The sequence below is a fragment of the Aedes albopictus genome, chromosome 2 (genome assembly GCF_035046485.1).
Source record: "Aedes albopictus strain Foshan chromosome 2, AalbF5, whole genome shotgun sequence".
Lineage (NCBI taxonomy): Eukaryota > Metazoa > Arthropoda > Insecta > Diptera > Culicidae > Aedes > Aedes albopictus.
The window spans coordinates 408,179,025-408,206,579 of NC_085137.1; the positions used below are offsets into that span (position 1 = coordinate 408,179,025).

Consider the following 27,555-nt stretch of genomic DNA (forward strand, 5'->3'; position numbering starts at 1 on the left):
GTGCATAAACATCAAAATGCATTCAAAAACGTTATCTTCTAATCTTACATTATACGCCAACGTCATGCTTAAGTAAATTGAAGTACGTAAAAACATCGAAATAAACGGGGTGACATCAGATTCTAACGTTGAATCACGAAGATATCAATCGATAACGAACTTGGTTCTCCAATTATCTAAAGGGACGTGTCGGCTCGTGTATTGCGCATATCAAAAATTCTGTTATGCATTTTTTGAAGAGGGTTACCGGACCACATGGTGGTGACCCTCTTTGGGCCTAATGTGCCCCTTTAGCAAACGGTAAAGACAACACCTCAAAATTCAAGGTAACATGAGAGGACATTAGAAAAACGTCAGAATATAATGTTTCTGTACATGAACAAACATTTGAAAACGACTAGATGTTACGTTTTTTACATCGAAAAGCATTAGAATAACGTTCGAATCTAACGTTTACATACATCAACATACATCAGAAAACATTTAAATCTAATGTTTTTTCACATCTAAAAACATATGAAAACATCAGGTTCTGATGTTCTGGGTAATATTCTTGACATCAAAAAACGATTGGTTTCCTGATGTATACATTATGTTACCTTGCATAAACACATCTAAATCGCAATGTATTCTAACGTTCAACATCAGAAAACATTCAAAACATCTGAGAACATCTTAAATACATGCGAATCGCATGTTTCTGTGCGTCAAAAAAAACATATAAAAACGTCTAGATTTGACGTTTTGTACATTGCAAAACATCAGAAAAAACGTTGGAATGTAACGTTTTCATACATCAATATACATCAGGGAACGTCTGAATCTATTGTTTTATACATCAGCATACATCAGAAAAACGTTTGAATCTTACGTTTTTGTACATCAAAAAATATCTGAAAACGTCAGGTTTTGATGTTCTCGATAATATTCTTGACATCATAAAACATTTGATTTCCTGATGTATACATTATGTTACCTTGCATAAACACATCTAAATCGTAATGTATTCTAATGTTCAACGACAGAAGTACATTAAAACTTGATGTTGATGTACACATCAAAATTAAATGTCAGGCTAATGCAAATTTTTATTCGGGTAAACAATTTAGCCTTATAAAAAAAAGTTTTTTTTGGCTTTTATTTCGGCTTGGCATTACTGCAATATTCGAATTGATATGACGAGAGAGTAAGCCCAGTGTCCTTGTCTTTTTTCATAACAGCCCACTGTAATTGTAAGTCATTGTAACAATCGCAAACAAGCCACAGAGAAACAGACGTCACACTCTGATCGATTCTCATCGATCACCTTTTAAACGGATGTTTCAAATATTCAGAAGTTGGTCAATTGACCACTACTCGCGGCGCTGGCATCGATTTTGCTGCTGTTTGACGTTTGCTCACTACCGCCACCTAGTGGTGGCACGGCCAAACACAATACGTTTAGCATTGGGCGATTGCGTTTTCATGACGATGTTTTTATTGAAATTTGTTCTAAGTATTACGTCTTGTGTTAGTCTGTTTCTCTGTGGAAAAGCTCTTGGCAAACTTAGATTTCATGTTGGCTAGCTGGCTTTTCATCCTGAAAACACTACCCAAGTAACCACAAGCATTATATCATAACATTATTTCAATCGTATTATAGTTTAGCTAATGCAAGATAACTTTTATTTTACATCTGTCAAGTAATGAAGCGTTTAATCTACATTATGAAAGCGTTGAAGCATTACGAGATTTTGACAGTTCTGTATAGTTCTATAGGGCCGTTGTTTAATGCTTCATTGCATTACCATGTTAAAAGCTTTATAGCAATCAATAATGCAAGCATACTTTATATATGCCTTTACTAAAGCTTTCATCCTTGTAAACAGAAATATACCCCTCAGTTCGAAAAAAAGAACTGTAGAACATTTTTAGAAACAGAACTATTCAAAACAAAAGAAAAACAAACAAAAATTTTCATGGATTGCTGCGTAGCACTTAGATTATCATGCTCAGATGTTGCTGTTTGAAAATTTATATTATGTATGGTTTTATGGGTTTCTGGTTGGGACATAAAAACAATCAGATGCTGAGGGAACATAAATTATGTAGGGTATTGGTTTCCTTAACATAACGCCCCGATTTCATAAAGGAAGGATCAAAGCGCTGTTTGTATTGTTTCTTATTTATTGTATTTTTTGGTAGAAGTTAGCACTATGAAAACAAAAACAAAAACATAATCAACACAGACGAATTTATATTCGAGAGAAAGATAACTGATGGCATTCAGACCCCAGCACATTTTTTTTTAAAGTTGCTGAAAACACAACTCAATAAGGCACGAGCTAAGTATACGTTACCGCAGACAGACGTTCAAGTTTGACTCAGCAGCTTGTGTAAAAAACATGGCCGCCACAAATTTCCAAGTGGCAATCAGCGAACAGATGGCGTTAGCGACGTTCATATTCAATCGCTGCCTCACATGTGCGTTGCGACCAACAACACTGTCACCACGGTCGTCTTCCAGCCGGATGGCGGGAAAAGACCGCACGTGTTGCACGCTAATAATGTTTCCACATAATTTGTGCAGAGTAAATAACTTTTATTTAATGTCTAAAATCTTTTGCACAAATTAGCGCAGGACTTTTGTAAAATATTTTACACATTATTACTTTTATTTTACATAGATTTGCTTGAATAAAACTGCATTTGGATGAACTTCACTCGCATTGGGAAATCTTTGTGAATGTGACGCAAATGTAGGAATGATTTTGACAGTGTTTGTTTTGATTTTATTTTTCGGTGGGTGGTGAATTGGGTGGTAAGTAAGCGGCTGGAAGCACGTGGTTTCTCAAACTGTCAACTGCCCGCGACTGCACTGTGGCAATCGGTTGCCTAGGTGTCGCTAGTGAAAATTTACATAGAAAATTTGAATAAATTTGTTCGAGCTAGAACGTCTGTCTGCGACGTTACCTTATGTTGCACATTTTTCCTGGTGCAAAATACATGGTATCGTGGCACACAGCGTTAGCGCGTCCGAGTTTCATCGTTGTCCAGTTTCAGTAATCTAGGTTCAATTCCCGAAATACAAAAAAACATCAAAGTGAGAGTATCGGAACAGGTATAAGAAGATAAAAATGGATAAAAAATGAAAAACTTTTTTTTTATTTTTTTGACATGATGCATTAAGTATGCGTTCCATACGATTAGATTGCATTAGCTATATGGTACAAGCATTTTATATGCTTTAGCATTTGCCACAGTAAAGCTTGCCTTAAATCAACAATAGTAGCGCCACTTTCGACTTTATACCTACTTTAATGGTGCCTATATGACAAAACAACTTTATATCGCATGCCATATAAAACACTATAAAGCGAAATTAATGCTCTATATCAATGGTTACTTGGGTACAGCTACACCTCTTTTTCGGTTCAGCATTAGTAGAACAACTTCTCAAAACTGACAGTGTGTGGGTAAATCAGAGGTAGCGTTGTTTTTTTTTTCCAAAACAATGGAAGTCCGAATCGTAAACAACAAGGCCACGAAACATCAAAGACCTAGACAAATATTCCCCAGCAAACGAAGCATGAAGTGCCGTATAAAATTGAATATAAAGTGCCGAGTTGCAAAATAGTTATTTATGTGACGAGTTGCAAAAGGTTATTTTTTTTTTTCACCATGAGTCGTATACGTATACTTTTATACAAAGAAGCTTGCCGAGTTGGATAAATACGAAGAGTGCTGAAAAAAACCTGTTTTGCAACGAGTTACATACAACAGTTTATGCGATGATTTTTTAATTATACAAGTCATTTGAGTTGCATAATGTTTATAATGCAACTTAAGGTGGGTGGCATAATGAACATTCTGCAACTATTTGTCATTATGTAACTCATTTTAGCTGCATAACGAACCAGTTCGGAAAAAATGACCATAATGCTACCGGAATGAGTAATATAATAGTTATTTATGTAACGTGTTGCAAAATGATGAATTTTACAGCACGAGTTGTACATTTATCCAACGAGGCTTGCCGAGTTGTATAAATATGACGAATGCTGTAAAAATTGAGTTTTGCAACGAGTTGCATACAATTTTTTTTTTGTAATCAGAAAAAAAATCACTGTAATATGATTGTTGCGATGGGAATTCATCCCGCCGCAGATGACTTTCGAACGCTGAAACAGAAACCAGTTTCACAGCATTGTTTTTCAACAGAGGCTCGAAGACTTTTAGTTTCGTCCAAACGTCAACAAAGTATGGATACAATGACAATAATCATCAACATACAATTTGACGTTTCACTACGGGTTGCGCATACAACTTGTACAAGAACTTGTATGCAAGCGATACAACATATTTATGCACAATTACAGTGCCGATCATAAGTGTTGTCATGGGCGAACAATGATCCTTTTCATAAGTATCATCATGCTTCCTGGTGGTTGAACGGGATCACCCACGTGTTCCATCAATCTAGACGCAAAACTTGTATCAAGCAAGCTATATGCTATAACCATCCCAAGCAACACACATGTTATAATAGAGTTACGACAGCGCAAGTTTTGGTTGTATAGAAGTTCATTTTACGTAATTCTAACATTGTGTTGAAATAACGTAAAATAAACTTCTATACAACCAAAACTTGCGCTGTCGTAACTTTTATATAACATGTGTGTTATTTGGGATCACAGTTTTTCAAGCTCTTGATGTGGAAACACAGGTTGTTGGCCAAACAATTGCATTATGATGCATAATGCAACCCAAATGAGTTGCATTATGAATTATAATGCAACTGCTGAGGAATAGTAGGCCGTATTGACACTAAAACGGCAAAAACTCGTTTTTTTCAGTACTCTTCGTATTTATCCAACGAGGCAAGCCTCGTTGGATAAATGTACGCTTCGTGATAAAAAAATCTTCTTTTTGCAACTCATCACAATAATAACTATTATGATAGTGAATTGCAGAGAAGCCATTTCCTCGTCCTTTCTAGTTTTTCTTTTAAAGTTATTTATTAAAAATTTGTCTTTTACATCAGTGAAGTACATAATAGTGAATAGTGAATACTTTTACTAGTGTTTCAAATGAAAAAGTTCTACTGAGAGATAAAAAAAAGTGAAAGTTAGTCGCAAATTTACAAATATCCCACTGATGACCACCACCCCCTAAGAAGTGTTTATCCGACCGAGAGGAAACTGTTGATCCCCGCTACGGTCACCATCATTTCCCGGAAAATGAACCGAATAATGAACGAAATATTGATTGGAGGATAATTTTGTGCGAATTTTTATCACCCCCCCCTATTTTTTGCTCATCATTCGAAATGTTCGCCTCCGGTCCGAAGTTTTTTTTTGTCGGTCACTATCGGACACGTATATGGAAATCGATTTGATCGCCCGACCTTCGACAAATTGACCGAGATAAGCTCCCCTCGTGGGTGCAGTCCGTCCGGTCTGGTCCGGTCCGGACCCGGTCAGCGGTTCCGAGCAGAGTTTGAAAGCGAAGCGAAATTTTTTTCAATTTTCATAAATTACAAAACCGGGAAACCGTATCGGGACGTGATTGTTAGCACCTTCTTAAAATTAAGAGGAGTGAGGCGGTTCTATAGACAGTTGCGCTTGGGACTGTGTTTTCCTCGTGGCCGTGGGGGACCCATCTCCACGACAATAACGGCCCGATTCGGGGGAGCCCGTTTAGATTGTCTGTGCGTTAATTTCTTTATGTTTGTCCTTGATTGCTTCCTTCTCCCCCGTGGGGCTAAGGGTTTGATGCCATTGTCGAGTTGTCGAGGAAGAAAATCGAGTTAAATTGAATTTTATGGGTTCATAAAACAGAACAAATTACTTCTTTTCATTAGGAACGCGCGGTGCGGCACTCGGGTCCTTTGCGGTACTTAACGACAGGATTTGGCTAATTCTCGCTCGAGGTTAATTCTGTTTTGAACGGTTAGGAATTAGGTTCCTAAAATAGACGGTTTATTATCCCAATGAATCGTTTCGGTAAACTGAGAACATCATGTCTTGTTGGAAAGTAAATAAAAGTGGTTTGCCAATTAAAGAGCTCAAAGCGCGATCGTATTTCAGCAAATGAATTTCACTAACAGCTTTTCACTTTCTATCTAATTTTCGCTTACTGTTTCAGAATTCAATACACTTATTCGTAATCGATAAGCGATTCATTCAAAATTATGTATGTGGTTCAAAATACCACTTGACAAAAAGTTTGATGGGCATTCTTCTCATTTCATGCTAAATGATGCAAAGATGCTATGAGGGATTTTATTTATTTATCGTACAAATTGATGCGAAGGTTCTCAGAATTTAATGAAATTTTTTTCAGGTTAGAAAAGTCGGAAAAACTATTTGAGAAGTCCGGAAAAATTCTCAAAAAAAAAATATTTTTGATAGGAAATAACATAATTCTGTGAAATTTTCAAAATGTGGTTTTTCTCCGTTCCTGAGTTATGACCATTTTTTTTGGAAATTGTCCAGATGTGCTATATGAGCCGTTTGTTTGAAAAATTACACTAGTTTACAGCATTTTTGAACTCGGTAAACTAATGATCATTTTTGGTGTAGAATCATGCCCTGAGTTCGAAAACGCGAAGGAAAAATATTACAGTAGAGCGGAATTTTTTTCGACTTTCCATACAAGGGTGATGATTTGAAACCGATTTTTGTTCTATTTTTAAGCAACGTCGCTCACTTCACACATCTCATTCTTCGTAATCAATGCTCCGATTGAGCTGATTTTTTTACTGTAATTCGCCTACATATGATATGTCAAATAAACGTTTAAAAAGAATTTTAAGATTGTTTTTTTCTTTTTGAAAAAAATACATTTCTTCATATATTTTTGGACATTTGGCTAAAATTTAAGGAGATCGTCACCAAAACTCGCCAATACCTTGAATTTCATCAATTTGACGCAAAACCTGCATTCAGATGATCGAATGGTATCGTATTCAGCTTTTAATTTTTGGAAAAAGATTTGAAATTGGTTGAACAAAACGCAAGATATTTGAATTTTAGTAAATTCCATATTTTTAAAAGTTGTAAAACTCGATATTGAGCTAAAACTCAAAAACTGCTCTACTTAAAATTTTTCGAAGCACGGTTTCGAAATTAGTGCTAAATTGTGCTTCACAAATTTTGGTCGTTGACAGAAGTTCAAGACTTTTGTTTTGTTTTGTAAACTAGTGTTATAATTTTAGAATGAAGCATCGTAGACACATTGCATTTTTTGGGAAATCGTGAGCAAATTTTCTCAGTAATAAAAAAATACCTCCAGAAATTTCCTCATGAATAACTGCTAATTTATCTAGGAATTCATCTCCTCCACAGTGTCCTGCAGAAATTCTTCCAAGGGTTCCTATTAGAATACGTCCAGGAATTCCTCTACAAATTCATCACGGAATTCCTTCAGCAATTGTTACAAAAATAAAAGAAAATTTATTATTACAAAGGATTGACATACAGGGGATGGCCAAAATGTTTGGGATAGACAACTTTTTTTCTCCCACAAAAAAAATCAACATGCTGTAACTTTTCATAGAGTGCATCAAAAAATCTCAAATTTTGACTGTTTGTCAACCTATTATATGTGCATCATTGGTAAAAATTTGGGCTCGATTGAATTATTTTTCGCGAAATTAGAACCGTTCGGGTAAAACACTATTTTTTAGACAACTCATTTTTGATCTGTCATATCTCTGAAACCAGTGAACCGAGTTGAATGAATTTTTTAACGTTTATCAACAATATATTGATACTTAATACAACGTTATAAAATGTTATATTTTTTCACGACGAATTAAGTTATACCAGGTTGAAGTTTTTACCCATATAGAGGAAAATAGGTCGAATTTACAATACCACACAAAAATTACTAAATGTGTTCTTCCTTTAATCTAAATAGGCTCTAATATATCTGATTAAAGATGACTTGAGAACAAAAGTGGAAAATCTTTGGATATCAACACTAATTTTTTTTGACATTGATGTAAAAAAATTACCTTTTTTCGAGAAAAATCCAAAAAGTGTCAATCGATGATTACTTTTTCCAACGTTTAAAAAGTACCTATGTTTTAATAGTTTGTGAAGCATTTACATATTGTTAGTGTACGTTCAAAATTCCATTCATTTAGGTTCACTGGTTTCCGAGATATGACACCTCAAAAATGAGTTGTCTGAAAAATAGTGTTTTACGTAAACGGTTCTAACTTTGCGAAATATTAATCAATCGAGCCCAAATTTGTACCAATGATGCACACATAACAGGTTGGCAAACAGTCAAAATTTGAGTTTTTTTGATGCGCTCTATGAAAAGTTATAGCTTGTTGAACTTTTTTGTGAGAGAAAAAAAAGTTGCCTATCCCAAACATTTTGGCCATCCCCTGTATATCGACACATAGAACCTTACAAATGCGCAAATAAGAGACATCACAAATTGACAAAGCACAACACATATAACATAAATGCAAGGGGGGAGACAGCTTTTGCTCTGAAGCCTACTCTAGAGCTAGATTTTGAGCAGCTCTGAGCAACTCGAGTAACTCGATCTTGGAATATGCATAGCAACCTGCTGTTATGTTGAACCGTGGCTGTCAATAAACGGATGCAACTGTAACGTGATGTGCGTAAACATGAAATGTAGAAAAGTTATTGTACGAAAATTCGGACCGTGTTCAAAAGTGTTTCACTACGCTAGAGTGGGATGAAGGTCGAGCCCACTAAAGTTCCAGATTCCATTGCGAAAGTATTATGACGTAGTTTTCAGATAAACTCTTCTTCGGGTTTACCTAAGCTGAAAATTTCGTGCAGCTACTGTAGTGCAAATAACCCGTAAAACGGTGACTTCAGGGTACTTATTCTCTCTAATAGACTAGCTACTGCTGTCTACTCTCAAAAGCTACTCGCAAACTAAGCAATAAATGGGCGATAGTAGTTGTGTAGTAAAAAGTGTCTGATTTCATAAAGATGTCGGACACATCACAAAACCTTGCACGGAACAGTATTATCTTCCTTTTATGAAAAGATGATCATATTTCAACTGTGTAAAACTAGCAAACATAAGGGGGCTCGAGACACATTACCATTCGTTAACCTATGAAACAAATTGTTCTCCGCAGCTACCGTATTCTCGCTGGTATCATATACGATTATTACTCCGTGTCATTGTCGGGATTAAATATTACACATTCAGGCCCAAAGATTTAAGGTGTTTTACCAAGTAAACCACCAAGTACCTCCCCAAGATATCAGAGAAAATTTTATGGATAATCAGACGCATATTTTGGTTGCCTTTTCACATTCACACTTCTTGCAAAACTGTCATTCTTATGGTGGGTTTGATAAATGTAGATCAAAGCAGCCGCATGCATTACATTTTTCGGAGCAAAATGTGAGCAACTCAAAGTTGCTCGATCTACAAAGTGTTGCTCTGGAGTGAGCTGTCTTCCCCCTTGCATAAATGTGCCATGTTATCCAGATAGATAACATGTTCCGATCACAGGATGACGAGGTTTGATGTATTGGTTTGGGTCCATTAGTCATCCTGGAATTGTATTTCAGTTGACAGTTTGCCTTTTAGTTCACAGTCTTTGTTTCTGTGTTCATAGCTTGGTTTTGTCTAGAAAAACTAATCCTAATCGGGCATCCCGTTTCGGGTTTCATCACTAGAGTTCTTTGACTTGAAGTCTGTGCCAGGGAAAGGTACGTCTCTAGACTTAATCGCGGCCCGAAATAGCCTGAATGTTGACAATCGAAATAGAAATGCACTTTATGGGCCTTTATTCTTCCAGAACCCTATAAATGTTAATTAATACAAGGGGAATATTTACAAATTAAAATTGAACATGTAACATAAAGAATGCACGAATATTAAACTTTGAACACATTAAACAATTATTCTGTCTTATTCATGTAACAAATATTTATACCCGTAACACAATTCCAACAATAGGCGCCCATATAGCCGAGGCGGTAAACGCACGGGTATTCAGCATGACCATGCTAAGGGTGACGGGTTCGATTCCCGGTCGGTCCAGGATCTTTTCGTAAAGGAAATTTCCTTGACTTCCTTGGGCATAGAGTATCTTCGTGCCTGCCACACGATATACACATGCAAAATGGTCATTGGCAGAGGAAGCTCTCAGTTAAAAACTGTGGAAGTGCTCATAGAACACTAAGCTGAGAAGCAGGCTTTGTCCCAGTGAGGACGTTACGCCAAGAAGAGGAGAGGAGAGGAGGACAATTCCAACAGGAGTTCTTCATGGAATTCCTTACAGGGATTCCTCCTGGAATTTTTCCAGGACTTCCATCAGTCATTTCTCAATGAATTCTCCAGGAATTCTTCCTGGTTATACTCCAGGATATGTTCCAGGAATGCCTCCAGCACATACTCCAGGAGTTCCTTCAAGAACTACTCAAGAAATTACTCTACGAATTCCTTCTGGAATTACTACAGGATGATATCCTGAAGGAATTTCTGGAAATTCCTGAGGGTATTCCTGTAAGCATTTCTGGAGGAATTCCTAGAGGAATTTCAAAAGGAATTTCTGGCCAAATTGCTGGAGGGATTCTTGAAGGATTTTTTGACAGAAGTATTGGAACAGGTCTTGGAGAAATTCTTATTAGAGTTCGTGTCGGAATTCTTGAAAGAATTTCTGGACTGATTCTTGGATTCTTAAAAAAAGTTCCTGGAGGATTTGTTGGAGAAAATTTTGGAGGAATTCTTGGAGTATTTCCTTGAAAAATTCTTGAAGGAATTCTCGGAAGATGTCTCGGAGCAGTTCCTGGAAAAATCCTTAAATGAATTCTCGGAGGAATCCCTGGAGTTGTCCCAGGAGTATTTTCTTGAGGAATTTCTGGAGGTTTTCTGAAGAATCTTGGAGGTATTCATGATGGAATTTCTGGAATTCTTGAATGAATCGCTTGAGGAATTCCTTAAGAAATCCCTGGATAAGTTATTTGAGGAAATCTTGGATGAATTCCTGAAGGAGGAATTCATTGAGGAATACCTGAATGAATTCCCGGATGAGTCCATAGAGGAATCCATGGAGAAATTCGCAATGGAATCCCTGGGGGAATTCCTAAAGGAATCCCTGGTATAATTTCTAGAGAAATCGCTGGAGGAATCCCTGGAGAAATGCAGGAGAAATTTCTGGAGAAACCCTTGGGAAAATCTCCTTGGGGAGTTTTCAGGGAACTCCTGAAAAAATCCTTGGGGGACTCCCGTGGAATCCTTGGGGAACTTCCGGAGGAATTTCCGAGGAACTTCCAGAGGGATTGCCAAGGAATTCCTGCAGGATAAATAATCAGAAAGATTCCTAAAATAATTCCTGAGGAACTGCTGAAGGAATTCCAGCATAGCTCCTGAAGAAATTTCTGAGAAACTGTCGGGAAACTCCTGAAGAAAGTCCCTGAGACATTTCCTAGGAACTTGTACAGGTATTCTCGGAGAACATCACGATGAATTTCTGAGGGACTCCTGGAGGAATTTCCGAGGAACGCTTGGAGGAGTTCTTGGGTAATTTCCGACACTTCAAAATACCATAAATATCATTTGACCATAAAAAAAAATCCGGGGTAAAATATTCCAAAACAAAGAAGATATTGCATTTCTTCCAAAAGTAGATCGACCCGGGTGTTTACGGGTTAAACCAAGCGTCTTAAGTACAGGGGATGGCCAAACTGTTAGGGATAGGCAACTTTTTTTTCTCTCACGAAAAAGTTCAACAAGCTGTAATTTTTCATAGAGTGCATAAACAAATCTCAAATTTTGACTGTTTGTTAACCTATCACATATATGTGCATCATTGGTACAAAATTGGGCTTGATTGGAAAATCTTTCGCGAAAGTAGAACCGATTTGGTAAAACACTATTTTTTACACAACTAATTTTTGGAACTGTCATATCTCGAGAACCATGTCTGTCTGTCTGTCTGTCTGTCTGTCTGTCTGTCTGTCTGTCTGTCTGTCTGTCTGTCTGTCTGTCTGTCTGTCTGTCTGTCTGTCTGTCTGTCTGTCTGTCTGTCTGTCTGTCTGTCTGTCTGTCTGTCTGTCTGTCTGTCTGTCTGTCTGTCTGTCTGTCTGTCTGTCTGTCTGTCTGTCTGTCTGTCTGTCTGTCTGTCTGTCTGTCTGTCTGTCTGTCTGTCTGTCTGTCTGTCTGTCTGTCTGTCTGTCTGTCTGTCTGTCTGTCTGTCTGTCTGTCTGTCTGTCTGTCTGTCTGTCTGTCTGTCTGTCTGTCTGTCTGTCTGTCTGTCTGTCTGTCTGTCTGTCTGTCTGTCTGTCTGTCTGTCTGTCTGTCTGTCTGTCTGTCTGTCTGTCTGTCTGTCTGTCTGTCTGTCTGTCTGTCTGTCTGTCTGTCTGTCTGTCTGTCTGTCTGTCTGTCTGTCTGTCTGTCTGTCTGTCTGTCTGTCTGTCTGTCTGTCTGTCTGTCTGTCTGTCTGTCTGTCTGTCTGTCTGTCTGTCTGTCTGTCTGTCTGTCTGTCTGTCTGTCTGTCTGTCTGTCTGTCTGTCTGTCTGTCTGTCTGTCTGTCTGTCTGTCTGTCTGTCTGTCTGTCTGTCTGTCTGTCTGTCTGTCTGTCTGTCTGTCTGTCTGTCTGTCTGTCTGTCTGTCTGTCTGTCTGTCTGTCTGTCTGTCTGTCTGTCTGTCTGTCTGTCTGTCTGTCTGTCTGTCTGTCTGTCTGTCTGTCTGTCTGTCTGTCTGTCTGTCTGTCTGTCTGTCTGTCTGTCTGTCTGTCTGTCTGTCTGTCTGTCTGTCTGTCTGTCTGTCTGTCTGTCTGTCTGTCTGTCTGTCTGTCTGTCTGTCTGTCTGTCTGTCTGTCTGTCTGTCTGTCTGTCTGTCTGTCTGTCTGTCTGTCTGTCTGTCTGTCTGTCTGTCTGTCTGTCTGTCTGTCTGTCTGTCTGTCTGTCTGTCTGTCTGTCTGTCTGTCTGTCTGTCTGTCTGTCTGTCTGTCTGTCTGTCTGTCTGTCTGTCTGTCTGTCTGTCTGTCTGTCTGTCTGTCTGTCTGTCTGTCTGTCTGTCTGTCTGTCTGTCTGTCTGTCTGTCTGTCTGTCTGTCTGTCTGTCTGTCTGTCTGTCTGTCTGTCTGTCTGTCTGTCTGTCTGTCTGTCTGTCTGTCTGTCTGTCTGTCTGTCTGTCTGTCTGTCTGTCTGTCTGTCTGTCTGTCTGTCTGTCTGTCTGTCTGTCTGTCTGTCTGTCTGTCTGTCTGTCTGTCTGTCTGTCTGTCTGTCTGTCTGTCTGTCTGTCTGTCTGTCTGTCTGTCTGTCTGTCTGTCTGTCTGTCTGTCTGTCTGTCTGTCTGTCTGTCTGTCTGTCTGTCTGTCTGTCTGTCTGTCTGTCTGTCTGTCTGTCTGTCTGTCTGTCTGTCTGTCTGTCTGTCTGTCTGTCTGTCTGTCTGTCTGTCTGTCTGTCTGTCTGTCTGTCTGTCTGTCTGTCTGTCTGTCTGTCTGTCTGTCTGTCTGTCTGTCTGTCTGTCTGTCTGTCTGTCTGTCTGTCTGTCTGTCTGTCTGTCTGTCTGTCTGTCTGTCTGTCTGTCTGTCTGTCTGTCTGTCTGTCTGTCTGTCTGTCTGTCTGTCTGTCTGTCTGTCTGTCTGTCTGTCTGTCTGTCTGTCTGTCTGTCTGTCTGTCTGTCTGTCTGTCTGTCTGTCTGTCTGTCTGTCTGTCTGTCTGTCTGTCTGTCTGTCTGTCTGTCTGTCTGTCTGTCTGTCTGTCTGTCTGTCTGTCTGTCTGTCTGTCTGTCTGTCTGTCTGTCTGTCTGTCTGTCTGTCTGTCTGTCTGTCTGTCTGTCTGTCTGTCTGTCTGTCTGTCTGTCTGTCTGTCTGTCTGTCTGTCTGTCTGTCTGTCTGTCTGTCTGTCTGTCTGTCTGTCTGTCTGTCTGTCTGTCTGTCTGTCTGTCTGTCTGTCTGTCTGTCTGTCTGTCTGTCTGTCTGTCTGTCTGTCTGTCTGTCTGTCTGTCTGTCTGTCTGTCTGTCTGTCTGTCTGTCTGTCTGTCTGTCTGTACGTCGGGGTCAGATAGACAGAAATTCGTTTTTATATATGTAGATCAACAAACATTGGAATTATCGAATAATTTGTCTTTTGATTTTTTTTTTGTATGACGAAATCAAATTATCACTGAGGTTCCATAAACATAAACATAAAAATCCAACTTTTTTTTTTCTTTGACATAAATTATTCGCATCTATATTGCAATGCTCGCAACACAATCTTAATTAATCTTTCTTTTACTTTTGCAGAACTTGTCCTGTTATCACCGCTTGGATCATTACTCACCTCGGACTGGAAGTGTCACAAACACTAAATCACCCCAGACAGCACCGCCGGGGCCGGAAATAATGATCCCATCAGTCTGGGAGCCGGAACGAGCCTACTAAGCTTGTTATACACATAACGATTCGAAATAATCCGTCTCTTTCAACGTGTCACCATCCGGCCACCCATAGCAGCCGGCGCGGTGCGGTGCTGATTTAATCGTGCCTGCACGGATTTGTTCACCGAGAGCATCCCCGGCCCCCCACTCCCAGACCCTCAGACAATCTAAATCGTCCTCGTTCGCTCCGTCACGCACCGGCGAGTCCCCGATTGAAACCATGATCCCGGCAGCTCGTCACTTTCATTCCGCGCCAAGCCAACGACGACGATGATGACGATGGTGATGATGATGATGGGAAAGCACACTGCGTGATAGGTAGGCGTGCTTAATTCGATTTATGATGTTGTGAATTGAGTTTTGCATCCCCGCGACCACGACCGGCAACAACGTGACCAACCCGGGTCTTCCGGCCCGCTAACGCAAATTTACTCTGTGGCTAACTAGCGCACAATACACCAAACACAAAACACAAACACCGAAATATAAATTATAAACCGGGGCCGGTCGGTGGCGGGTAAAGCATGGATCGTTTAGAAATGGGATATACACCACCGTTGGAGTTGTAAATTTGGTTGGAATGCTGGAGTTGACCTTATATAAGTTCGGATGTGGCCTTATCGCATTTCCAAATAATATTTTGAAAACCAAAAATTCGACGAAGACCAACGAAGACCTCAGAAGTATCATTCATTTACCTGTGTAATAACCGTCATCGTGCGAAAAGTTTCAGACCTAGCAGTTCGACCTCTTTCTTGTGAAATGATTAGAACGCATTGTCGATCATTCGTGATGTTCGTTTGGCTAACATGCCTCTTAATGTGAGCCATGTGATTTCGTGGTCGTGCGGCTATTGTCTCCAAGCATTAAGTCGCATCGTGCTGAGGATCGCGAGTTTGCTTCCCACCGCAGCCGTCAGGAAAAGTTTTCGGCAGCCCCACAGAGCGTTGCATGCTAGTTCGTTGTCTAGTTTAGTGCTTCCTTCAATCTTGGTTGAGTGTTTTGTTGGATACTGAAGATATGATTGAAAACGTAGTTTTTGATGCCATATTGGAAGCCGCACGGAGTCTGCGGTTCATCTTCGATTATTTCCAATTGGATTTACCAAATGTTCAAAAAACCAAAATTAAAACAATTCGTCGCAACCTTACCTTACCTTACCGATCAGGCTAAGGCCTGGGTGGCCTCTGCTGTACATATGTAGTAGCCGTCTCCATTCCACTCGGTCCATGGTTTTTTGTTTCCAGTTCCACACTCTGCGTAGGGTCCGCAGATCGTCCTCCATTTGGTCGACCCACCTAGCTCGCTGCGCTCCACGTCTTCTTGTACCGGTCGGATGACTCTCGAGAACCATTTTAGTCGGGTTGCTATCCTGATGACGTGACCCGCCCACCGTAGCCTCCCGATTTTCGCGGTGTGGACGATGGTTGGTTCTCTCAGCAGCTGATGCAGCTCGTGGTTCATTCGCCTTCTCCAAGTCCCGTCTTCCATCTGCACTCCGCCGTAGATGGTACGCAACACCTTCCGTTCGAAAACTCCAAGGGCGCGTTGGTCCTCTGCACGTAGGGTCCATGTTTCGTGCCCATAGAGGACGACCGGTCTAATCAGCGTTTTATTATTATTATTATTATTGTTTATTTTAACTTGAAATTTAGAAAGAGGGAAAAACCCCTTTGAGTGATTTCGGCATTTCAAAAACGAAATCTTTCTCAAAGAGGCACAAAACCTCTTTTTCTTTTCAAATAACATTACAAAAATAACTTAAAACTAAAGGCTCACACGGCAATGAACCATAACGGAGCCGCTATCTTGAAAGAGGACAGCATGCCAAATCGTAAAACGAGTCTCCGGAAATCCAGAAATCCTAATGGGGGAGGGGGAGGGGTCAGGGGGTCATCAGAAACGAATCTTCAAGGCTGAAAATAAAGAATACCAAAAAAAAAAGGGGAACAGTATCAAACAAAATAGGCAATCTCATTTAGAAATTTGAACAAAAGTTTCAATATATGTTCATTTTTTAAGCCCAAAACATCCCGTATAGATTCAGGAATTGAAAAACCTGCTGCAATTAGGCTATCAAATAATATCTTCCTCGGTGCAATAAACCGAGAACAATTAATTATAATGTGATCAATGTCTTCATACGATAAGCCACATTCGCATAAGTTTGAATCTACAATGTTGATACGATACAAATGACTATTACAAATATAATGATTGGATATCAATCTCGAAAAAGCACAAATGAAATTTCTACTCCCAGATACATTTTTAAACCAAGGAAAATGATTCACCTTGGGACATATTGAATGACACCATCGCCCTTTATCACTAGAATTCCAATTGATTTGCCAAGCATTTAGAGAATAATTTCTCAGATTGGGAAAATATTCAGAAGGAAATATATCACGATGATAAATTTGTCCACGCATAACCCCAAATTTTGCCAATAAATCCGCCTGTTCATTGCCATAAATGTTACAATGAGCAGGAACCCAAACAAATTTAATAACATATCCTTCATAATGCAAATCAAACAATATTTTTTTCAACATCAACAAGATATGATGTGATTTGAAATTGAATTTGATAGTATTCAAAGCACTCAGACAACTGAAACTGTCAGAGCATATTATATAAAAATTGGGCGGACAATCTTTGATCATGTTACAAGTAAAATACAAAGCAATGAGTTCTGCTATGAAAACAGAACACGGAGATTGTAATTTATAAAAATGAGCTGAAAATAAGTTATATATTCCAAAACCTGCGGTGCCATCAATTAGAGAGCCATCTGTAAAATACATTTGTGTAGGGTTGAATCCATCAAATTTACGTTTAAATAGTAAATTTGCAAATTTCGAATGTTCAAGCTTTGGTATTTGTCGCAATTCATAAAATAAGGACAAGTCAATTAATGGTTCATATGTATGTATGTTTAATTTAAAATCATAAAACCCATTCGAATGCACATGTAAAAGATCTTGATTTGAACAATGAATAAAGGAATCCAATATTCTATTAGTAGGATTAATTTGGTATAACGACTCCAAAGTGCTTATGATTTGATGATTATTTGCAAAACAATTTATCAAAAATTTGCAATTTAGCTCCTGAAAACGAATTTTCAGTGGGATAATACCAGAAAGAACTTCAACAGATTGAGTATGAGTGGAATTCATTAGTTTTAAACAAATTCTCAAACAACGGTATTGTATTTTTTCAAGTTTGGAAAAATGAGTTTGCGCAGTACTTCCAAAAGTAAAGCAACCATATTCCATTACTGAACGAATAGTGGTTTTATATAGTGTTATCAAATCAGAAGGATTTGCACCCCACCATGTACCAGTAATTGTACGAAGAAAATTAATTCTTCTTGAACACACTTTTTGTATGTATATAATATGAGTGTTCCAATTTAATTTAGAATCAAACCAAATACCAAGATATTTATACTCATCAATTTGTTCTATTTCAAGTCCATTGAGAAATAAATTAATGCTTATGGGCGAATGTTTTCTAGAAAATAAAATAAATTTTGTTTTTTGAACTGAAAATGTAAATCCATTTTCATGAGCCCACATATCCAAATTATCCAAGGCAAAATAATCAGCGTTTTGTAGATGGTAAACTTCGTGTTACGGCAAACTTTATTCAATCGTAGAGTTCTGCGGAGTCCAAAGTAAGCACGATTTCCTGCCACAATGTGCCTCTTGTGCCGTTGTCGGCGGTCACCAGTGAGCCCAAGTACACGAATTCTTCAACCGCCTCGATTTCATCACCGTCGATATAAATTCGGGGTGGCGGGCGCGGCGATTCCTCCCTGGAGCCCTTTGCCATCATATAATTTGTCTTCGACACATTAATGACTAATCCGATTCGTCTGGCTTCACTCTTTAGTCGGATGTACGTTTTCGCCATCGTCTCAAATTTACGAGCAATAATATCAATATCATCAGCGAAACCAAGCAGCTGAACGGACTTCGTGAAAATCGTCATACTCGTGTTTCTCCCCGCTCTCCTTATTACACCCTCTAACGCAATGTTGAACAGCAAGCACGAAAGACCATCACCTTGCCGTAACCCTCTGCGAGATTCGAAGGGACTCGAGAGTGTCCCTGATACTCGAACTACGCGCATCATTCGATCCATCGTCGCCTTGATCAATCGTATCAGTTTATCCGGGAATCCGTGTTCGTGCATAATCTGCCATAGCTATTCTCGATCGATTCATACGCCATTTGAAATCGATGAACAAGGGATATGTGGGCACCTTGTATTCGCGGCATTTCTGCAACACCTGACGGATGGCGAACATCTAGTCCGTTGTAGCGCGTTCACCCATAAATCCAGCCTGACATTGCCCCACGAACTCTCTTGAAATCGGTGATAAACGGCGGCATAAAATTTGAGAGAGTATCTTGTAGGCAGCACTCAGTAGTGTGATCGCGCGGTAGTGCCCGCAATCCAACTTGTCGCTCTTTTTGTAGAAGGGACACACGATACCTTCCATTCATTCCTCCGGTAATACTTCCTCCTCTTAAATCTTGGTAATGACCCAGTGTAGTGCTCTCACCAGTGACTCTCCACCGTATTTTAGAAGCTCGCTTGGTAGTTGATCTGCTCCAGCGGCTTTGTTGTTTTTCAACCGGCCAACCTTCTCCTCAATCTCTTGGAGGTCAGAGGGCCGGAAGTCTTTCGTCCTGTGCACATACTCCTAGATCTTTTACCACGCCACTTTCGGTACTTGCAACGTCGCCATTGAGGTGCTCATCGTAACCCCACATATGTACTTCTCAAAGCAATATCTTTATGTTGCTGCATATTAAGGTTTATTTACAAAAAAAAGTGAAATAATTTGCTAATAACAAATATGGAAAAAAAAACAAAAAATGCGATGAAAGTAAAACGAATTGAAAAGAATTCTTCGTTTCTTGTGCAGGTAGTATATTGCTCGAGTGTCCATCAAAATATATATGTAGCAATAAAACACAGATGTCCCTAAAGTAAAGTTTATCGTTCAAAAATTAAGCGCGTTTGAACGAATTTGTACCACTTTATATACTCAGAAGGCCAGAAGGCTAGAAATTGCGTTTTCTAGAAGTCCCAATTTTGCTAATTCATCTCCAAAATTATCTGCGTCCCATTTCTAAATGACCCATGCTTGAACAGTGAGGCAGAACAAAAGTTATGCTAATATAAATCAACGAATTAGCATTCAGCCCGTCATAACAGCATCCGGAGCAAAGATTTCAAAGCGTTCACCGCTCACCAAGAGACAAATACAAACAATAATAGAACCTCCCAGCGAATCCTGTGGGGAGCGGGTGCTGCAGCAGACCCACCGCACTGAATTTCCCCGAATCGACAGAAAGCGGATGTTTGCCCCACCCAAGCGAAAAGTTTGAACAACTTTTTCGGGGCGGTTTGGAGCGAAGGAAGAAAACAGCAAACACCGATCGAAGCCTTTTTCACACCACCACACCACACTACATAATGGATGGAAGGAACCGACGGCGACAGCTTGGCGGTCCGTGCCACTGCCTGCGACCTCTGATCCGGTTCTGGGGGATAGCAACGGCCATTGGTAAGTAGTTTTAAAGCCGGGGTCACGTTCTTACTGACTGGGGTTCGAATGTAAACTGTGTGTATAAGTTCTTGAATGGTAGAATTTGGCGCAAGTTTTTCGAGCGGTGGCAGAAAGGAAGTAATGTAATTAACGAACCTAACCTAATAGACAGTCAATAAATCATTTGGTATACGAGATCTGAAGGCAAAGAATTTTTTAAATTATAATATCTTTGGCCACCTTGCTCGGTTTTTGGCAATAATATCGAAATTTCCATTGAGGTCAATGTTCCTGTGTGAAGTAGTTACCACCATAAAATAAAAATTAATAAAAATTAAATGCAACAAAAATTTAGAAAGCTATAGGCTTTACAACAATAAGAATACTAAGAAGCTTTCTGCACTTTGAGTTGTTTCACCACCATAAAGAACTCATCATTAGAAACTAGGTTTTCTCAGGCGTCTGCTTCCATTCCATCCACGTACGGTCTAGGAGGCCATGTGGTTGGATGGTGCTTTAGAAATAGACTTTCTACAATGACATACTCTGAAGCACCTTTATACCTGCAAGAATGCTCCTAAATCCCCCTGGAGCCCCCTGAAACCCCCTGAAATCCGTTCCAAAAAACCCCCTGAGATCCCTTAGAACGCCTAGAACGATTCCGAAATTGCCTCAAGCCCCAGGAACACCCCCGGGGTAGTGGTGAATCGTGATATTGGTTTGATTGATATAAGTGATGAAAGTACTGAAAATTTTCTCTTATAAACGGTTACGCAGTCTTTTAATCGCAAAACGATGTTTATTGGCTGCCCAAAGTTTCGACACGGGAATAGTGTCTTTTTCAGGGGAACTGGATTTTACTTAGATGTTCATGACAATAATTTTACAGTATTGGTAACAACAAAACATTAACAGGACAGTTACATTTAGACGATACACAAGCCCAGAACGACCAAGTTATTGTAAGTTATTTTGTTATTTTTATTATGTAAAAATTCAAATTTGTACATGTAAGTAAATTCCAGTTCCCCTGAAGAAGACACAAATCCCGTTTCGAAACGTTGGACAGATAATAAACATCGTTTCACTATTTAAAGACTGCGTGCGTAGCCGTTTCTAAGAGAAAGTTGAAACCGTACAGTCAAGCCTCCAATAGCATGGTACTCAAAATAATATGTAAAAAAAATCCTGGAATATATGAATGATATCAAAACTTGATTCTTCAAGATTAAATCAGGGCAAACATGTCTAAAGGTCCAATCTGCAGAAGAGAGGCTCTCTTTGGTTTCCCTCTCTTCCGTGAATATCTCAGCTGTTTATTTCAATTATGATTGTCTCCTTGCGTAGAACGATGATCAAAACAATCGTCTTTTGAATTGTACTGCAAAAATAGTTGAAAAGTGTACCATTACATTGCAATAATTGAAAGAGAAAGTAAACAAAAAGAGCCTCTCAAATGCAGATAGGACCTTTTGAAATGTTTGGCCTGAAATGTATGTATACCTCGCAGCTATTGGTTAGATCTTACAAGAGTTAAGCACGATATGATGGTGATGTTCCAGGAGTAAAATTTAGATATTATTTATAGATCTTTTATTTCTAATATCAATCAATCCAATGTCACTTTTTGATCTTTATATCAAAATAGTCTATTATTCAGATCTTTTCTTTTACTCGGGCCCGTTGAAAATCTCTGGAACCTTTTCAAATGCACGATTAGGTACACGGAGAAACGAAAGTACCCAAAAGTGAGTTCATTCCACCCAACTTCGAGGTTGCGTGCGGGAAGCCAATTTTGAGTTGATAGAGTCGATGTCGAGGTGGGTAGTTTGCATTTAGGCGTATACGGCCAAAGTACCTAGCGTCGAAGTTCTTTTTACTCAACCGTCAGTTAAAATTACTCAACTTTCGGTACTATCTCACTTACTCAATTTTGGCTTCCCGCATCGAACTCTCAAAGTTGGGTTGTTTTGCTCTTCACTCTTTGACAACAATAAAGAGAGCAAATGAAACGGGATGCAAAAAAGAACTCAAAAGTGAGTTTAAAAATACTCAAATTTGGGTTCTCTTGTTTTTCAGTGTACATTGATAAAAAAAATGAACTGTCTGTCATACTAAAGGCCCAACCCAATGAGAACGGCAAAACGAGGAATTTCTAATGCACGGAGCTCCGAACAGTTGCTCACAATGAGAGCGCAACGGTGTCAACGGTATTGTACAGAACGGCAGCAGACAAACCAAAACATTGGCTTCATCTTTGGAATGTTATTTTTTTGTGTGCACATCGGTTCGAAGAGCAATGCTTCTGATGTTTGCAGTCGATGGCCTTCACAAACATTTTCAAAGATGTAAAGTGTATAGTATCAACTAAGGCCTTAGGGTCAAAAATTTCACCTTGAAAGAGCTCAAGAAACAACATCAGTTTGACACTAATGAAAATTCGATCGAGTCAAACAAAATGTTTGAGCATTGGTATCTTTTTGGAGAAATGTTTGACCCTGTGTACTAACGGCTTAACGAAATGGGAAACGCAGCTTACAATTTGCCATGTACAAACTTAATGCGGTTTTTGGCAATGTTTTTGAAATAACGTGGTTTTTACGACGTTTTTTGAAATAATGCGTTTTTAGCGGTACCCCACTGCAAGTATTTTAGAGGAGTTTCCAGAGGCTGATTCCAGTTACTGCTCCAGCGAGAAGGAGCACTTCAGTGTACATGACAAATTGTAAGCTGCGTTTTCCATTTCGTTAAGCCGTTAGTACACAGGGTCAAATATTTGTCCCAAAAGAAATATTGCAGACTACATCCCAAATTGGACTATCACACTTTTATTGGTACGCATAAAAAGTGTGATTAAAGTGCACATTTGCCTCGGATCGCCCCGACGTCTTCGGTGCACTTATTCCTCCATTTACAAGGAATAAGTGCACCGAAGACCTCAACTCGATCAGACGTGGCCCTGCGCTGCAATCACACTTTGAAGTTGTGTGCACACTATTGTGTCAGTCCAATTTGGGGTGCAGTCAGCAGTAAATGCTCAAACATTTTGTTTGACTCGATCAAATTTTCATAAGTGTCAAACTGATGTTGTCAAGTAACGATAGTTTTCAGAGGTCAGGAACGTTTAAAGGGGTTTCGGGGCGTTTCAAGGAGATTTCAGTGTAGGTTGATTAGAACTTTAGGATGTTGAAACGTCCTGTAACCCCTTGAAACGACTTGAAACGCATTGAATCGCCCCTAAAAACCCTAACCCGCTGAACCCCCTGAGATCCCATGAAACGCATCTGAAACCTCCCTGAACCGTACTGTAACTACTTGAAACGCCCTAAAACGCCTTGATACCTTCCTAAAATCCCACCTGAAACATCATAAAACCTCTGGAACACCCTTAAACACCCTGAAGCGCATCTGAAACATCCCTGAAACGTCCCATGTCAAGAGGTCACCAGAATTCCTTCCAGGGTTCCTACAGAAATTACTTCCATGATTCCTCCGGAAGTTCCATCCAAGACTTTTTCCGGGATCCCTCCTATAGTTTTATACTAGAATTCCTTAAAAGTTTTCTTTTAGGATTCCTCTAGTAGTTTCTACCGAGATTCCTGTCAGAACTGCTTCCGGGATTCGTCCTGGAATTCATTCCGAAATTCCTCCAGGAGTTCCTTTAGAGCTTCTTCCAGGACTTTTTTTCTGGAATTTCTTCAGAAGTTTATTCTGAGATTCTTCTAGCAATTCCTTGCGGGATTTCTCCAGAACTTCATTCCGGGGTTCCATCAGGAGTTTTTTCCAAGATTCCTTCCGAAGTTCCTTACTAGGATTCCTTTTAGAAGGTTCTTACGAGATTCCTCCCAGAGTGCCTTCCTAGATTCCTCCAGAAGTGCTTTCCAGTATTCCCCAGGAGTTTCTTCCCAGCTGCCTAAAAATGTTATTCTAGGATTCTCTTAGGAGTTGACCCGAGAAATTCTGCATAAGTTTTTTGAGAGATTCCTTCAGGATTTTTTTCAGGAAGTGTTGCTTATATTCAGATAGGTGTCTCGGAAGAAATTCCTGTAGGAACCCAGGAATGAGCCTCAGGAGAAACTCCTGGAGGATTACCGGATGTAATCCTAGAGAATCATCGCACAAATTCCTGGAGGAGTGCCAGGAGTGATTTCAGGTGTGTTTTCAGAAGAAATCCCGGAAGGAATGCCTGAAAGAACCGTTTGAAAAATAACTGCAGAAATCCAAGAAGAAACTAGAATAAAAAAAAACTGTTAAAAACAACCACGAAGGAGAGGAGGAGTCCCGTAAAACTCTCTTGGAGAATTCCTAGAACCAGTCCTCGAATAAGTCGGAAGGACTTTTTGGACGAATACCGGGAGAAAGTCCTGTCGGAGTGGCAGACTACACTCCTGGATAAATCTCAAAACATCTGAAAGAAACTCGAAAAGAAAGAATTTATTGTGGAATCAAAGAAATATTTCCAGGAGGGATTTCTGAAGGAACTCCTGGAGAATTTCTGGACAAATCACAGGAGAAACTCTCAGGAGAAATCCCAGAATAAACTCGTGAGGAGTCCCAGGTGGAATTTCTGGTAGAATCCCTAAAGAAATCCCGGGGAACCCCGGGATAAATACTTAGAGGAAATCCTGAAGAAATTCCTGGCGGATTCCCGTGAGAAATTCGTGGAGTAATCCCGAGAGGAATACATAGAGGAAATCCTGGATGAATCCCGGCAAGAATACCTGGAGGAACCCCAAAAGCAATTTTCGAAGGAATCCTTGAAAGAATTTTGGAGAAATCTAGGAAGAAACTCTTGACAGAATCTTCAGAATTATCACAGAAATCACTGAAATAACTCTTGGAGGTATCACAGAAGAAACTTCTGGAGAAATCCCAAAAGGTATTTCTGGAGGAGTTCCAGACGAGCTGCTGATAGAGTTGCTGAAGAAACTCCTGCAGAAATTCCAGAAAAAATTCCAAATTCCTCAGAGAAGGAACTCTTCGACGAATTTCAGGTGGAACTCATGGAGGAATCCCTGAAAACACTCCTGGAGAGAATTCCTGGAAGAATCCAGGGAGAAATTCTAGTAGGAATCCCAGAACGAACCAAAACAAAATCCATAGCGAATCCTAGAAAGATTTACCATAGGAATGCCGAAAGTATCTTTGAAAAAACTCAGCACAAATTCCAGAGGAAAGTAATGGGGGAATTACGGAAGGATTTCTTGACGAATCATCCGGAAGCTCACCTGTCAGCCTGTGAAGCCCTAAAATCTCCTGCCTTTGAAGTACTTGGGTTTTCAAATGTGTCAGTGTGTAGGAATAAAATTTCACAAATTTGGTTGAATTGGTGTGATGGTTAAGCGCATGCCTTTCACGCCGAAGATCTGAGATCGAATCCCACTTCCGACATACATTCTTACAAAACGTGAGTCCTTCCTTCGAAAGGGAAGCAGATTGTGGATATCATCCACCAACATACTTTCATACTTTGTAAAAATACTTACAGAGTACGATTGAATGTAGGAAAACAATTAAGTACATATCCTTACGACCTTACATACATATTTCAGAGGGCCCCTGAGGGTTTTAGGGGCGTACCAGGACATCTCAGGGGCGTTTTAAGGAGTTCCCATGGGTATTCAGTAGGGTGGCCCACACTTATATGAAAAACAAAAATTTCGAGAAATGTCAAGTCTTACCTCTTAAATCAGTTGTTTTGGACTCCCAGAAGCTACGTTCAAAATTTGAGCAAAATCGATTGGGCCTAAGGGGGCGCTCAAAACGCTTGAAGTTTGTATGGGAAAACTTAGCCAAATGTATGCAGAAATTTTATGTTTTCGAATTTTGCCGCTAGGTGGCGCAGTAAGCGTTCAATAATCAAACCCTTTGGTATTATTGTAGGTGACTATATGCCAAACAACTTTGTCGAAGACCGCGAAGTGATCCGACGGCTGTGAAAAAAGTTATACCCTACACTGAGGATACTGCAACTCCGAAAACCATACGAATCAACTATGTTTTTTGCCACAAGAATTTCTTGCGAAAATCATAGTTACGAACTATGATTTTAGATTCAAAGCGCCAACTATTATTGTCATACTGTTACTGTATAAATTTCATAACACTCACGTATGAAAATCATACTGATAACGTATAGAAATTGAAACTATGTCTTATGATTATCATACATATTTTTATGAAATATTTTGCAGAAGTTAAAAAAAGTCGCAACCTGGAATCGAACCAGGAACGTTAAGGTTGGCGAGTGCGTGCTACTCATTCGCCCATCGACGCTTCGGAAGTTGAAGTGGTTAGAAGCCAATAAAAGGTTTTGTTGTTTTTTAGCAATGGTGTTTCATAACACATCTAATGATTTTCATACGAAGCTTCTTATGAGATTTTTCATACGATAAGTCTTATGGATTTCGCTTTTCAATGTATGAAAAGCATACGAGAACTGTGAAATGGCGAAAAAAATAAAAAAAAAATATTCATAAGATGTAAACTATGAAAAATATACGAACAGTATCCTCAGTGTAGACAAAGTGAGGCAAAGTATTGAGATTTCAATATTGATATTATTCCTTTACATGTATTAGAAAAACAACAATAAAGTTTATCCTCACTTTACCTAGGGTATAACTTTTTTCACAGACGTTGGATCACTTTTCGGTCTTCGACAAAGTTGTTTGGCATATAGTCACCTACAGTAATACCAAAGGGTTTGATTATTGAACGCTTACAGCGCCACCTAGCGGCAAAAACTTAGAATTTCTGCATGCATTTGGCCATGTTTTCCCATACAAATTTCAAGCGTTTTCAGCGCCCCCTTAGGCTCATTCGATTTTGCTCAAATTTTGAATGTAGCTTCAGGGAGTCCAAAACAACTGATTTAAGAGGTAAGACTTGACATTTTTCGAAATTTTTGTTTTTCATATAAGTGTGGGCCACCTTAGTATTCAGGGATAGCAGGGGGTTTCAAATGCGTATCTGGGGGTCTTAGTGGGTAACTGGGGGCATTCGGGTGTCTCAGGGGCACTTCAGGGGGTCTCAAAGGCGTTTCAAGGGGTTTCCAGGGGGTATCAGGGAGTTCCGGGAGAGCTCCATAGGGACTAAGAAGTGTTTCAGTAAGTTTCAGGAGGTCCGAGGGGGTTTCAAAAAGGTCTTAGGGGCACTTCAGGCGTCATCCGAAGTATCCTAGGGTGTTTCAGGGGGTCTCAAGAGTGGTTCAAGGTGATCCAAGGAGTTTCAGGGGGACCCAGGAGATTTCAGGGAGGTTTCAGGAGCACTTCAAGGGGTCTTGGGGGTATTCCACGAGGCCTCAGAGTTTTTAGGGGGTTTCATGGTTATTTCAAGGCAACTCAGGGATTTTAAGATGGTCTATGGGAATTCCAGAGAGTCTCTAGGACGCTTCAGCTGGTCTGTGGGGTGCTTTCTCAAGGGCGTTTCAAGTGGTCTCAGGGAGTTTCCATAGCATCTCAGGGGCGTTTGAAGGAATCTCATGGATGTTCCAGGACGTCCCAGGGGGCTTCAGGGGCGGTACTACGAGGTTTCCGAGGCGTTTAAAAGGATTACAAAGGCTTCCAGGGGTCCTCAGAGGTGCGTCATGGGGTCTCAGAAGTGATTTAGGGTGTCTCAACATGG

General features: G+C 39.8%; 1 protein-coding gene across 5 annotated transcripts in view; it reads left to right on the forward strand.

The window, feature by feature from the left end:
• Window positions 1–27,555, forward strand: part of LOC109406023 (uncharacterized) — a 122,525-nt gene that overhangs the window by 51,307 nt on the left and 43,663 nt on the right. For 2 of the 5 annotated variants that reach the window (XM_029876557.2, XM_029876561.2), the window contains exons 2-3: window positions 14,227–14,678; window positions 19,576–19,947. In XM_029876557.2, coding sequence (XP_029732417.1) covers window positions 19,857–19,947 — 91 coding nt within the window. In that variant the 5' untranslated portion in view covers window positions 14,227–14,678; window positions 19,576–19,856. Of the gene's footprint in view, window positions 1–14,226; window positions 14,679–19,532; window positions 19,948–27,555 lie in introns of all 5 variants that reach the window. The other 3 variants (XM_029876559.2, XM_029876560.2, XM_062853392.1) reach the window with 3 other exon arrangements.